The sequence below is a fragment of the Ostrea edulis genome, chromosome 10 (genome assembly GCF_947568905.1).
Source record: "Ostrea edulis chromosome 10, xbOstEdul1.1, whole genome shotgun sequence".
In the NCBI taxonomy this organism is placed as follows: Eukaryota; Metazoa; Mollusca; class Bivalvia; order Ostreida; family Ostreidae; genus Ostrea; species Ostrea edulis.
This window is the reverse complement of record NC_079173.1, coordinates 17,644,682-17,660,561: the sequence shown is the minus strand read 5'-3', so window position 1 is coordinate 17,660,561 and position 15,880 is coordinate 17,644,682. Positions and strand designations below refer to the sequence as shown.

At 36.5% G+C, this 15,880-nt stretch overlaps 3 protein-coding genes across 8 annotated transcripts in view; 1 reads left to right on the top strand and 2 right to left on the bottom strand.

Moving 5' to 3' along the window:
- The window catches only part of LOC125665209 (putative sodium-coupled neutral amino acid transporter 11), a 31,829-nt gene extending 29,689 nt beyond the window's left edge, over window positions 1–2,140 (top strand). For all 6 annotated transcript variants that reach the window (XM_048897830.2, XM_056152146.1, XM_048897831.2 and 3 more), the window contains one exon: window positions 125–2,140. In XM_048897830.2, coding sequence (XP_048753787.1) covers window positions 125–439 — 315 coding nt within the window. In that variant the 3' untranslated portion in view covers window positions 440–2,140. The remainder of the gene's footprint in view (window positions 1–124) is intronic.
- Window positions 2,141–7,684: 5,544 nt separating this feature from the next.
- On the bottom strand, window positions 7,685–9,415 carry LOC130051015 (uncharacterized). The gene has a single exon (XM_056152145.1). The coding sequence runs from the start codon at window positions 9,413–9,415 to the stop codon at window positions 7,742–7,744; it is 1,674 nt and encodes a 557-aa protein (XP_056008120.1). The 3' UTR covers window positions 7,685–7,741.
- Window positions 9,416–9,472: 57 nt separating this feature from the next.
- Window positions 9,473–15,801, bottom strand: LOC125665210 (uncharacterized). The gene is made up of 2 exons (XM_048897833.2): window positions 15,605–15,801; window positions 9,473–11,494 (listed from the first exon to the last, which is right to left on the bottom strand). Exons 1-2 carry the CDS (start codon window positions 15,606–15,608, stop codon window positions 9,540–9,542), a joined length of 1,959 nt encoding a protein of 652 aa, XP_048753790.2. The 5' UTR covers window positions 15,609–15,801; the 3' UTR covers window positions 9,473–9,539.
- Window positions 15,802–15,880: the final 79 nt, after the last annotated feature.

Sequence of the window (15,880 nt, the reverse complement as noted above, 5' to 3'; positions counted from 1 at the left end):
ATGTGCTACAACAATGTAATGATTTCAAAATTCTTTGACTACCTTTTATTGCGTTGAAATATTTTTCTCTTTAATGGCCCTTTAGCCAATCATCTGTTTATGTGAATTCCATTAACATTTTCAGGGAGTAATGGTTGCGTCACCACTGGCTTTCATTATTCCGCCGGTATGTGTCATGAAATTGAGAGAGGAACCCATTTTGTCAAAGAGGAATATCATACCCATCATCATTGCAACATTTGGAACGCTTGTAACAGCATTCGGTATTATAGTGGCTATCATCAACATGTCTGAAGGATTTTCATGTAGCCATGGTACAGAAATGGCATATTGTGCCGATTCTGTGGCCTCAGCCAATACCACCATTTCTCCACTAATTTCAGCCAATACAACAAGTCAGCAGCCATTTGTACCGACCAGTACTCCTTCAATTGGCTAACTGGTCAATGGTCATAACAATGAAGATACTAATTCGAGAACACGTCTGACACCACACACCAATACTCCTTAGATTGACTAACTAATCAGTGATCTTACACCAATAAGAGGAACACATCTGCTACACCTACCAGTACTCATCAGATTGAGTCACGGGTCAATGGTCATTACAATCACAACAGCAATAAGAGGAATACCATTGTTGCAGCTTTAAGCATAAAATGAATAGTAAATACCAATATCGATTTTCATTTCTTCAAAATGATTTATATCTATAAGTGATTGAATTTCCTGGTAATCAGAAGATACAGAGAGGAAATTCACTTTCAAGTTTAAAGGTGTTGTAAGATGATTATCAGAAATGTGTTACATAATTTCATAATGGATTGAAAATGTTCACATGTTATACAATCACCAGATATGTTTCTGTAATCATAAGCTTACTCCATTTGAACTGTGTAATACATTGGTCATTGGTCATTACCACGGTATCACATTGAATGTTTTGGGAAAATTTACTGATTTTGCTGGTGTTTGTGCGGTTTATGATAACGCAATCACACATATATTCATAATACAAAGCCTCCCTTTCCTCATCTCATATTTAGAGTGCATACAAAAAAGCCGTCTAATTTTACCAACAATTGAGCTTGTTATTGCAATGTCATAATTTTAATGTTAGTCATTACTACCGTGACTGTCAGCTTTATCTGGAGTTAAGGACACTTGCTACAAAGAAATCAAACTTCTCTGATTTCAAAGATTTCTGTACAAAATATGAATAGGTATGCAAAACATCGTAACAATACCACCAATACCAACTGAATCAAGTCAAGTTTATGACATTATTCGTGTTCACTGGGTACTGGTATTTGTTTTCAGAGAATTCCCATATAGAGACACTCTGTAATCGCTTGATCTCTTAATACGTTGATTTAAGAATTCCTTTACCCGGTAGGTGCATCATGTTGGTAAGGAGTATCAATAAATATTCTACGGTAACGAAACGTTCAATCATATCTGAAGTTTGTCAAAAACTGTTATTCATATAAATGCAAAATCCGTAACTCTTGAAAGGGATATAGGAAAATTTGTTTGTATATAATGTCTTTAAGGTCATGCATATTATATTTGTATTGTTCAATATACAGTTTAGTCACAGGTACATGTCGTACATAATCGACTGTACGATCATTTGATGGTATATCGAGTTTATTTCGTGAAGCTGAATAAGTGTGTTATACAGTCATTCGATTCATGTACGCATACAAACACATTTTACATGTCGCTTAGGTAAATTGCACATCAATATGTTAGCAAGATTCATATACTTAATGTACGACGTGAATTACTCGTGTATGAGATAATGCAGTCGTTCATTGCTTGGAAAAAAGAATATGTAATATATGTGTAGTTGTATATATATTTTTATGAACTACGATGGCGTTGAATATTCGATTACAAATTCTATTGTATCTATGTTTAATTGCTTTAATTTTCATACATACAAATAATATGGTAGGACATAATGTATATCTATAATTACACATTAAGCGTATCGTCTACGAAAATTCCTTTCCTCTTTTTTTTTTTACCCCAGGGCTTTCATTCAATTGGTAGTTTTATTTTCTCCAGTCCATTATGTTAACTGACATTTATATTATTTTTTGAATCTCAATATAATAAATGTTGATAAAATACATATGAAGTGAGTTGTAAGATACCGGAACATGTTTGAAGAATGGAAATGATAATCCCATGGAGAAAATTATTGAACTATGGCGAGATTCTTTGACTATTCACATTAATCATCAAGAGCAGTCACTGAACAATTTATCAATATGCATGGACAAAGATGCAAATTAAATAAAAGTTTTGAAAATGCTATTCATGTAGATGTTGATAACATCTAAAATGAAAGGATTATACACAGTACTAAATTTACCTTGTGGCAGATGTAGAAGAAAAGTTTTCAAACCTATTGTCTATATATTTGTAGACATGGAATATGTTTCTTTTATATATCCCAACTATTGCTTGTATAGTGCATTTCGATGCAGAAATAATGGAAAAACCTCCCACCGAAGATCTTCACTATGTCCGTTCGTTTGTCTGGTAGCACGTTTTTGAAATCCACAGTCCTCCAATTGTGAATTTAAGTGGACAAAAGCCGGGAATCCAGGGTCATAAGGGCAGGCGTTAAGACCATGGGTAGAAAATGGCTTGGAATTTTATGATGCGATATATTTAGTATTTACAAAGGACGTATTGTCATTTATCAGAATTTAGATACACATCTTTAATCCTTGTGCAGGCGCGACAACTCCTGTGACTTTGTGCAATGGCAAACGTTTTGGCGACCGAACAATCATACTTTATTCCATTCAATCAAACGGGTCGTGTTCAGTATTGGTTCACCGCATTTTGTACAATTTTATGACAGGCGTCTTATATCTTCCACATCGACACTATTCCACGTAAAAAGCGTCGCTGGGCTGCCGCGAATAGCTGAAGAGCTTTATAACATCTGGTGCTTATAACCCAAGAAAGGGGGAGCCGGCGATATCAACAATTAAACGAAAAGACGTCAGTTAAAAAATGTCCCATTGGTGTAGACATAGACGATTAGCTCTTCCTTTGAGCACCAGCCTTCCACCCAAACCAATTTCCTGTGATATCGTAGCTGTATCTGAAACGTAATTTGGCTCTGCGCGTGGGGAGGAGGGTCATGGGGTGACAATGTTATCAACTATGTGATTCAAATGTGAGATATAGTACGAATCAATCTAGCGGAAATCATATAGCACCAAGAGGCCAATTTGACAGAGGGCTATCGTTTGTTGAAAAGGTTCAGGTTAGTCAACCAAATGTTGATTTCAGTATATTTGATCCCGCAGGAATTCATGAACCTCTAGCCATAATGTTTAAAATATGGGCAGGGATATACATCAATTCCCCTCTCCTTTTAATGCAAGCTTGTAAATTACGCATTTATAACAATGCTACCGGGGGAGCTCGTTATCAAGGATGGGCAAATCGTAATCGACAAGCGACAGCTGAAAGTACATGGACAACTGTCGTTATCAATTTACCTTCAATTATTTATTTATGTTGTTGATCTCAACCAAATGTTGAACTCAGTATGACCAACATTCGCCTTGCAGTAACAGTTTGGGTCATGCCGGGTGGTCCAAATATGCCTCCTGAAAAAAGTACGTTACCCATTCTCGTGATGGGATGGGGACTCAGAAAGATGGATCACTAACCGACCAGTCAACTCAACTAAAGTAATCGACAGGGATACGGTCAACAATGAGAGAAAAAATCAACAAAACATACCATTAGAGCTCACGGCGGGTGTGACTGGTCGACAGGGGATGATTACTCCTCCTATCCACCTGATCCCACCTCTGGTATATCCAGGGGTCCATGTTTGCCCAACTCTCTATTTTGCATTGCTTATAAGAGTTATGAGATTTATCACTGTTCGTTATCTTCACCTTTGATGGACCTAAAAACCCAAGGGAGGATCAAAAATCCAGGGTTGACCAATGGTTATCTTCCTTCAACAGAGACTCCCGTTCTTTTAACCCCCTGCAAGTTTAGGCACTGATACTCCAACTGTGGAGGGCCGCACCAACAATCAAACTGTGTATTCGGTCAGTAGTGGAATCAACAAAAGCTTAACCTGTACCCATATCAAGATAAATAGCTATAAAATGCATCTATATTATACCCAGTTGTATCAGATAAAAATTAAGCTCGTACATGGTTCCAAATAGGGGTTCCCTTGTCTTATTTAAGCCCAAGCATACATAGGGAAGTAAAAAAAAAAAAACAATACAGTAAGCAAGATCAACACCTGAGCTGGTAGGACAGAATCTTGATAAGGACATGTGCCTCAGTTAAAATGGCGACGTCGTCTCTTTTCCTACTCTTCGTGAGAATGATAGTGATAATCATAAACGCATAAAGGATACAAAACTAACAATGCCTCCTGCACACACCAGAGGTGGGATCATGTGTTTAGGAGGATTAAGCATCATCTGTTGACTGGTCACACCCGCCTTGAGCCCTGTATCTTCATCACGTATACGGAGCAATTAATAGGTAAACAACTACCTAACAACTGGTATGAAACACGTCAGCCAGCATTCGACCTAATGACAAGTTGTATTTGTGATTAGATCGTTATAACGACTATAGCATTTGTAAAATGCTGACTTTAAACGAGACTGTTGAAAACTCAAAACAGATGAAAGTAAACTAATGACGTTGTAACTGCATCGAGTGATGATGAGATATATGAATACTTTATTGACTATGTCATGTAAATAGCGATAAAATATGGAGCATTAGATAAATACACCATGGAATATACGAGGGTTGTTCGATATGTGATGTGTATTGTACGATATGTCACAAGTATTCGACTCAAATAGTGAAATGAACATTACATCCCTTCAAAGTATTCTCCGCGTTTTGAAATACGTAATCTCAATCTCTGAATCCATTTCTGAAATGCGTCACGATACGCTGATTTAGGTAGACCTCTGAGGCTCTGACTGATGGCTGATCCAAGGGCTGTCGGGACTTGTAACGACGACCAAATAAGAACTGTTTACATTTTGGAAAAGGAAAAGTCGCATGGGGCTAATCTGAATAGTATGGTAGGTATGACAAGACGGTAGCCTTCTCTGACTTCAAAAATTGCTTCACAAGCTCAGATGTACATGTATGTGATGGAGCAATATCATGAAGTAGACGAACATTCCAAAATCCTGACACAGGGTGTCCTTTATGATCATATTTCTTGAGCTTATTTAGTACAACATCTCGGTAATACCGACCTGTAACACTTTTGCCCTTCGGCACCGGAATTTGTACGACTATACCATCACATGAGAAGAATATGCAATAAAGAACCTTCTTTGTGCTTATGGTTCTTTTGGCAACTACAGGTTTTCTACCTTGTTTAGTTGGCCATATTTTGTTTCTAATTTTTCTTACTGGTTCGAAATAGTGAACCCAGGTTTCCTTATCAGATCCATAAACTTCCCCCAATTTAGTAAAAATCTGCATTACCGAATGACCGAGTTTTGTGCGCGAACTTTTATATAAGCTTTAATTTCTTCAATATTCTCAACCATTTTTACAACAGTGGTCAACGACTGGCTCTATTGAAATGACTATAAGTTTAAAACTATGTGGAGCTGAAGGCTGGTATTGATACCGTTGGAATGGTATTGAATAGAGCTATACAAGAGTATCATTATCCACGAAATCGTGCAAAGTGTTATCGTGCTGTGGTACAACACACATTACATATCGAACAACCGTCGTATATGTGAAACACTGAGAATATATCGGTATTATGAATGTATTATCGATTTCATTCCTTGATACATTTGTTCAACGGAAATATATTCCATTTAGCATGTCGATCCGATTATTCTCAGTTGTAATCTGAAATAGAACTACATAAGTATAACACTATGCTGCATACTTTTAAAAAGTTGAAAGGTAATAAATAAACGTATACAACATTTGCTGCTAGAATTATCGTTTAAGAAAACTGAGATAATTACGTTTTGAAATGTTTGATAATTATTTTACTGAAGGAAGGCTGTTAGATTTTAGCAGCACTTTCTATAAACTTAGGGTGTTTACCGTAACTATTTTCTACAGGATCAATGTTTAAACCCTGGTGGTAGTCTTGTACTTTTTCATGTTCTATTAAGGTACATTCGTGATCTATTTATAACAGCCATGTGATGACGTCATACCGAAACCCTGTTATGATGCAAAATGTAAACACACAAAATAATGATTAAAAATTGGTGGGTTCCTCCTTTTGTTAAAGTCAGATTTTATAGATTATGCAACATACTTGCTGAAAGTCCAGCGCTTATGTCACATACAATAGATTACCCTGATCTAAGTTGATAGCATTTGTTATCACAAATGCGCTAAAAAACAAAACGTTTTATACGTAGAAAAAAAACACGGTATGGGTGATGGGTTCATGAATTGTCTATTGGGCTGTACAAAGTGCCAATAAAAGTCCAAGAGGGAAGCAATAGAACTTGCAACCGATAAACTGCAATAGTCTTCTCATTGCATCCCCTTTGCTCCAAAGTAAAGCCAAGGTCACAATACCACCCACGTTTTCCAAATGGAAGACTTTTTTCAGTAAATACCCACTGCCATTAAGGCTTTAGTACCTGACCACATCAGTATTAAGTGATGACGTTTACACAGCATCAAAGCTATTGAATATTGATAGGATTGTCATTTTAAAACACCCAGTAATAGCACCTTCACACTCACGGATTTTTCTTACGAGTCCTTACGGATCTCCGACTCGCAGTCAATTGCAAGCATTCGTAAATCACTCGTTGGTATCCGTTAATAACTCGTCACAACTCGCACACTCGTAAGAATCCGTGAAAGTAGGGGTTAATTTTTTCATATGTCAAAAAAAATTCACGATTGTCCATGGATTTCATTTCCCATAGATAACCCGTAAATAACTTGTAACAATCCGTAAGTATCGTAAACTGATCGCAAGAACACGTAAACTGGTCGTAACAGTCCGTAAAACACTTGTAAAATGTTGTGTGTTTTTTTTACGAATCTTTGCTGTTATTTTACGAAATGTTACGGATAGTTAACGAGTTGTTTACGGATTATTACGAATGCCTAAGTGATATTTACGATTTCATTCACGTCGGGTTACAATCGCTTTACGGATTGTTCAGAGTCATTACGAGGGTTTTACGTATGGACACGATTACGTTACGAGTCAAACTTAAACTTTACGATTAATACCATCTTCACACTCACGAATTTTTCTTACGAGTCTTTATGGATCTCCGATTTGTAGTCAATCGCAAGCATTCGTAAATTACTCGTCGGTATCCGTGTCTAAATCGTAACAATCCGTGTACTTTTACGGATTTGTGGAATACGTAAGGATCCGTTAGAAAAATCCGTAAATGTGACGGTAACATAATTTATGTTGTTCCTATTTGAAAAATGGCTACCTAAATAAACCAGAAGAAACTTTGAACAACTATACATACGCTCTTCAATGTGGTCTTGCAACCTGAGCGCTTTGTGAACAATATTTGTGAGGCAGAGTTACTTTTCTTTTGTATACACGAGAGGAAAACAATGTCATTATATTCAGGAAACAAAATAATCAAGAGCAAAATCAAATAGAAGTATGGTGAACAAACAAAAGTTCTCTTTGTACATAGTTTATTACGAAACATATCATAATGCATGTTGCTGATTGACATTAACAAACGTTTTCTGACATCGTGATTTTTTGATGTAACTGCGTCCCCCCACTGCTTCTCGATTTCTTGAACTTTTTCAAGTGCAACTTATCCAGCACACCTTTATCCTCAAACATAGACTTGACGCGTCGATTGAAAACGAATGAAATCATAATATAAAATCCCTGTGATCCGTTCAGAACCGTAACCAAGTACGAGAAGGGGGAAATGGGGAACAACCCATCAATAATCTGAAATACCCACGTTGTTCCTGTCAACAGAAACAGTTTCAGATATATGGAAAGATCATTCCGGCAATGGGTATTTTCCATTGTTGGAGCACTGTGAATTTTATGAAATGTTACCGAAAATAAAACGAAATTCACAAAGCAAAGAAGGGAAATAGGAAGTATAAAACTGTAAAGTTGTGTCTCTTTATCATCGATAAAACAAGTACTACCTCCGAATCCAGTCGTGTGAGTAGGCGAAATACTCACGTGACATCCGATACTTATGAAGACAAGCAACAATGGAGTTATATACGCGTACACGGAATACACTATGATCGTACTGTTACAAAGAAAATTGTCGTAAAATCGGGAATCGCATACAAACACACGAAACATGTGAATACAGCACACACTGGAACACGTAAAAATGGATAACCAGAAGTAATAATTCAAAATACCAAGTGCAGTACATGCATTGCTATTTTCCATAAAAAAGTCTTTGAGGAGGAAAGACAGTTGCGCAAAAAAGAGCGCACCTATGAAACACATCAAGTTTTGTCCAGGTATGGTACGCAACTTTTTGAGAAAGCAATACACAAAAAATGTAATAACTAAAGAAATAAGAGAGACACTTGTTGACAGAATTGTTAGTACCTTAAGGGAGAAGTGATCAGTATGTTTCCCAGACTGTGAACCTGATTTTTGAGAGGTGTAAGCATCTAAGAAAGTACTAGCACATACTCGCACGGTGTTGTTTTCATCTTGGAAAAACTCGTTGTGGTAGAACGTTCGATTCAATGAAGTTACAAATATTTGCATTCCATCATTCGAGGGGGTAAATTCGTGGGGAGATAGTGATATTTGAGGACAAAATAGTAACTTTGTAATATCAACACCCGGCCTACTGTTATATTGGTTAATCGACTCCAAGCGTGTGATACAAAACTGACGCGATGGCGACATCTTTCCTGATATTGGAAGAAACCAAGCCTTTACATCATCGAAATACTCAAACGAAAAGTTTCCAAATGATCCTTTTTTCAAACTAGCGTTATAAAGACGATCCTCAACTTCATTTAAATTTACAGGATTTTCCCAGTTCTTATTCCAAATGATTATTTTCATGAACACAGTGAGCATTATTGAATCCGATTCAGATAATGTGACTACCTCTCTACATACTTCATCAGTTTGATAATAGTATTGCAGGATGTGAAATTTCAAACCCGGATCATAAAACAGATCTATCGTAAAAAAGGAAATGATATTTTGAAATAACTGATCTTTGTCCAGCTCCATCTGGCCTTCAATTAAGCGAACATTTGCCTTAAAAGCAATGTTGTAAATTTTCGATCCAGTAAATGAAATAAAAACATTGCATTTGCCTTTCAGAAGTACTCTTCCAGGATAACAGGACAGTTTTTGACATTTTCCCTGAAAATATTGCAAAGAAAAAAATGACATGTTTGATTAGACCTGGATTTGTCAACATGCATTTTAAATGAATTATTACGTATTTGCTTTTCTAGGTAAAACCAAAGGAAATCTTTTAATCTGAGACAAATTAGAATAGTGAATTACAAAACTATTAGAGAATAATTTCTACCTGGAAGTTATCAAATATTTCATCAACTGGACACTGTTGGCTTTCAGTTTCTTTCTTTTCGGCATCCATCTCTTCTGTATTGTCGAACAAGGAAAATATTGTACGGTAATTACTCAAACCAGTATATATAATATTTGAGCGCTCATCGGTCGTGTCCCAATTGTCACAGAGGGAACAATACAAACTGCTTGTTAATGGAAGCATACACTTTGGTGGTTCAGACAGACTCGGCAAGAAATTCAACGTACAGCGTCTGGATAGAGCCTTTTGGAAGATGGATTGCAAGTCAGGCTCATTCCTAAAGTTCACGATATAGGGACAGTCCATTGAAATTGTCCACGGAACTATTTGGGTTTGATCTTGAATATAGATATCATTTGGAGTAACACAAAGGAAACAGAAATAGTTTTTGTACGTCACTGAAGTACGATTGTCTGTCACTGGCATGAGACTCAGATAATGTCCGTTGTAGTCCGACTCACAAAAACTCTTTATCATTTCGTTCGTGTAATTTTCAGTGCATTTACTTATCATAAAGAAAGGGTATATATTGGAAGTAGGAGATCGAGGAAAAGATGTTTGTGTGCATGCCCACTTCCTCACTTGCTTCATAATAGCGTCATCTGATGGGTCTCTGCAGCAATTGTCTGTTGTATTGCAGGTAGAGGAACACGAGCACGGACGACCTCTATAAAAATATTTTGATCTATCGTAATCTGCATATGAATATATCAGTGCTCTACGGCACCATTTTCTCTTTATGAACCAGCCAAAATCTTCAGAGGTAATGTGGCTGTAGATGTTCCGGGGAATGTTGATCATGTTATCTGTAATGTTATTTACAAAACTATTGACAATAGGATCATATGAGAAATTTACGGCACGTACTGTAAATGCTGATGTATACACGTAGTCTGTAGTGTTGCGATGATCTGAGGTCATCTGTAGTCTGTTGTATGAATTAATGGACAAAAGGGCGTCTTCCAGTTTAATATCACCGCTCTCTGTCCTTACCAAATTGCATTCTTCGCAGAATTCATTTTTATAAGGGTACCGCAAAATATCCACGCTGTTATTCAAACACGCATTCCGTACACCCTCTTCGATATAGTTCAGCCTTCCTGTAAAATTGCATCCGGATATTGGTGGGTCAAATACTTTACTTTGAATATTACACAACAAGCAAAATGGATTCTGGAACAATCCAATCGGTTGATATGATGCCTTGCAAGCGTTTTCAGTGAAAGGATGAAATGAAGGGACGATCCCGGTAACATTACACTCTCTGACTAGATTTACGTCCCAGTCACATGTTGTAGGAACTTTGAAATTTTGGCGAATATCCTTTGACGGTATATAACGGAGGGAACATTGCTTGTTCTTTATATATTCCCACAATTCTTCTACAGTGGAAAAACTGTTTCTCATGTTGCAGCTTGTTTCGATAATCCAAGGAATAATTGCCGAATCGCTGTTACATCTTGCACAATAGACATTGCTGTATGTCATATTGGTTGATTTCGAAGTGACCGGGACTCTTTTTAGAATATTTTCATTTTTATTTGTTGTTTGGCACTTATCAATAAGTCGCTTATCTGCATGTATCGGACAATCATTTTTCATATAGTACAGCTCTGCATCATCCTTCCTTTCTGATATGTACGACGTTTGCACACATGTGTTAAATGAAGTATCGGGGCAGCAGTTTCCATATATGCGACATAAGCTGTTGCAGCTACAGTCTGGACACGACGTATTGCCTTTCAAAGTAGTAATGTTTAGGAGAGTTTTGTCACAGATATGGTCAGTGCCACAGATGTAGGAATACTGTTTTATGATCTCTGTCCATTCTTCCGGCGATTGACTCTCATTCAAAGATGCTGCTAAACAGATGGACAAAATAAACCAAAGATAACTACCTGTGTGTAGGCCTCTATCTGCAAACAATAGAGAAAATTCAAAAATTAATCAAATGTTTTAGAGTCATTCAAGTTGGAGAGTGTTTGTTAAGAGGCAGCATATTGCACACGTCATCATACACGTCAAAACGTATGATGAATGGTGAAGATAACGAACAATGATCAATCTCATAACTCCTATAAGCAATACAAAATGGATAGTTGGACAAACACGGACCCCTGGACACACCCGAGGTGGGGTCAGGTGCCTAGGAGGAGTAAGCATTCTCCGTCGACCAGTCACATCCATTGTGAGCCCTATATCCTGATAAAATTATGTGAACCCTCTGCAATTAATTTTGAAAAGAGATTTTAAGACTGATTATGAAATGACAAGGATGGACTTGATATTTCAGTCATACTATAAACTTAAGAGACCGTGGATGTGAAAACACAGAGAGTGCTACATATAAGTTATGGATCTACTTTTTTCACCATTACTTTTTGAGTAATTGTTGTAAAGAGATACTTATTACTTGCTTTTTTAAGTATTGGTTGTAATTCATGGAAGCTACCACACACCTGTCAATGAATTTAAATAACTTATGAGTCTAGCCTCGTGTGTATTCAATTAAATCATTTGTTCGATATTGTAGAAATAGTGCATGTAGTTGAGGGTAATATTGAAAATTTTCACCCCGAGAAACCAATGTCAACAGAGGCACATCCGAGCTTGATGATGGTTTTCGAGGAGTGAATAATTTCAATATTACCCTAAACTGCATGCACCACTCATCTTAGTATACTGAATATCATACATTTATTAGATATACGTCACAAAGCACAAAATTCAACCGAATTTTGTTTTAGCTGGGTTCCGTCGAAAATGGTAAAATTAGTTCCAACCGACACAAGTTCAAAACTTTACTCTTCTGTGACAGTTTCACGTTACATTTACATGTAGTTACGCTGTACCAATATATCTGTCAATCCGCCGGTTATCGTTCGTTTCTTTTAATTAATCGATTTTACTCACAATATCACTGTAACACACTGCAATCTGCATCTATTTCAAACGCTCAAACGACATTTTTCTAAAATCTAAATTCTCTTAAAGAGCGATATACTTATTTCAACCGTGTTTCAGCCAATCAGATTCGAGTATTTTACAAGAAAGTATATTACATGACTCCCATAAGGAATACAAAATTGAGAGTTGGGAAAACACAGACCCCTGGACATACCAGAGGTGGGATCAGGTGTCCAGAAGGAGTAAACATCCCCCGTCGACCAGTCATACCCGCCGTGAGTCTTATATCTTGATCAGGCAAACGAACAAGTGGTGTGCAAAGAACAGCCCAACAACTGGCACGATATTATATAACTATGATAAAAACAAGGTTTAATTTCCTCGATCTAATGGGGAACACATTTTAAAATGTACATTTCGTCAAATTTTATGGTTGGAAAAAGGAGGAAAGTTATATGATTTAATACTAGTAATTACAGAAGCAATCAGACACCTGGAAATAATAGCACGAGAAAAGCATCTGATGATATAAATGTAAACAGGCACGTAATATCATTTTTCAAAGGGGTTGGGGGGTTGGAGAAGAAGTTGACTTCGCAATTGTCTTAAAAATTCCTGACATGCAAAATACCAACCAACACAATTCAACTACAAATCCTAATTAAATCATTAAAGAGGCAATGGTTGATCCTTTAGTTCAATTCGTCGGTTAAACTACAATTCCACTACAATTCAGCACGACTATCTTTAAAATGGGGACGTAGTCTGTAGATCGAACTTTCCACTTAAAGAGGAATGCTACACCAGAGAAATTTGATATGGATGAAAAATGAAGGATTTGTACAACAATGTTTTGAAATCTAAAATTTGCTTTATTTTGTCAAAAATTGCAGTTTTGGTAGAAAGCAACCTGAATAAAAAAAATTAAAACCCCTGGACTCGAACCTGCTATCTACAATTCAATAGTTGATGTGCTTTTTTTCTCTTTTATTTTAGTTGACGTGCTTACCAACTGAGCTACTCAGCTAGGCGATGGGTTTTGAAATGAATAGACATATATTGCTGATATTGATATTTCCATCCATGTTTTAAAAGAAAGTCAGCCATTATGACGATGTAGAGTACCTCCTTAAAAATGACCAACTTTGCATGTTATAATAAAAGATAAAGTACGATGTCGAAAACAGTGGGGATACACTACCACCACCACCACCACCACCCCCGTTGTGAAGTACCTGGTAATTATTTTTGTGTTTAATTGGGTAATTAGAATGCAGATATGCGATATGAGTGGATTGCCGTTCAAAAGATCACAAGTTTGACAACATATTTCGACAGATTACATTAGAGATTGATTGATTTTATATTGTTTAACGTCCCTCTCGAGAATATTTCACTCATATGGAGGCGTCACCATTGCCGGTGAAGGGCTGCAAAATTTAGGCCTATGCTCTGCCCTTATGACCTTTGAGCAGGGAGAGATCTTTATCGTGCTACACCTGTTGTGACACGGGACCTCGTTTTGTGCGGTCTCATCCGAAGGACCGCCCCATTTAGTCGCCTCTTACGACAAGCAAGGGGGTACTGAGGACCTATTCTAACCCGGATCCCCACGGGACTACATTAGAGATACGAGACGGTTTAATCAACAGTCTTCATTGGCAACTGATGTACATAGTTTTTTAGTCCACAGTGTGAAATGATTACCATAACTAATGCACATACATGGTTGCATATAAAATTTCAGAAATATCCAATTGTGTTTTAGTCGTCAAAAAGAAGGATTGAAATTCATGATAAAGATTTTTTAATGTGCTAAATACATCCTGATCTAAAGAATTGAAGACTGGTATTTACATTGACATACTTTATTATATCATGATCCTTTATCGCATGCAAATATACATGTACGTAATAAAATCAGTGAATAAAATTATTGTATATAGTTACATTATTTTTCAGTAATCACACTTGATTTTTAGAAAAAAAATATCTTAATTGGCACTTAATTACAATCAGATATATTAAATTTTCTATCCTTGCCATGAATTGAGGACCGTAATGTTATGTGTGCCGCCTGTTTTCAGCGGGTAGTATTGACCGGTGCCATTAATTACCCCCAGAAGGATGAAGGGACCCATAACGATTTAAAGACTTAAATACCAAGTTTTATCAATAATAATTATTATAGTACATTTATTATACTAATAACAAGTCTTTATAAAGATACACACCTCTTATGTCCATTTTTTATTCAAACCACATTAACACAGCTGTTTGACAATTTATGATAATTTGGGTAGTTAGTGAAACCGGTCAAAATGGCTGTGATAAGTGAAAGTGCAGACGTTTTTACAATCTTTAGTCATTTGGAGCTATTACAGACTTCAGTTTATGATTTGGGGTAAGAAATATGACACAGAAAAAATATATAATGCTGCACATTCTATGCAATAGCTTGTTGCAATACTCTAACATTCTGTTTAGTGGTACAGTGCCAGGGTGCAGCAAAAACTCGACCCAAAAAATAATAGACATTTTTCCTACTTCATTTCTGCAAATCTTGAAAGTATACGATATTTCGGGATGAACTTTGATGGTAATATAGATTGATTATGTATGTATATATTAGAATACAGAGTATAATTTCATACCATTTGGTTTATTGTTTATTCATCGGCGAACTTAGGTACCCTATATTTATAGTTCTATTCCGTTACTCTTTAAAAGTAATTTCGAACCCGAGCGATACAATTGCAGTTGGTCTTGCGGATGAGCTAGAGTTTTTGAAAAAAGCGGTTACGAGATATTAAGGGTAGGAAATGTGCTCACTATAGGTCTAAATTTGTCATAAAAACAAATACAGAGGCGTCTCGAAACTGGGAACGTGGAGAAAGTTCCATCATGTAACATAAAGTTAACATTAGACGGGATATTTTTCGTATTACCCTATGACAAATTACGGTTTCGTCCTCCATTAATTGATTTTTCTGTATGTAGAATTATTATCAATATGTTTCCATAAGGCCTACGGGAAAGATTATTGTTAAAACAACACTACAACATCAAATCCATATGATAGTTTATAGACTATTTAAAAACAACTGTTTTTTACTTACACATAACGTCTTTTGGATTTCCTCAGCAGTAAGCGTGGAATGACAAACAAACGTTTGGTCCCGCCATGTGTAATAATGCTATCATTATCTATATACAATAACCCTGATGTGATGGGAATAATGAATCCATCCTCTATACCAATCCAGCGCGACGTGACGTGGTCATCAATTAAATTGTCATTTATATAAACTGCACTTTTCACACGACACAACTTCCACCACAAATGCGCGCCCTTGAACTGTATGTGTATACCATGGATGAAATAAATTATTGTT

Bases quoted from the DNA above. Each gene is read 5' to 3' on its own strand.
- LOC130051015 (XM_056152145.1), bottom strand. From the start codon at position 9,415: ATGTCATTTTTTTCTTTGCAATATTTTCAGGGAAAATGTCAAAAACTG.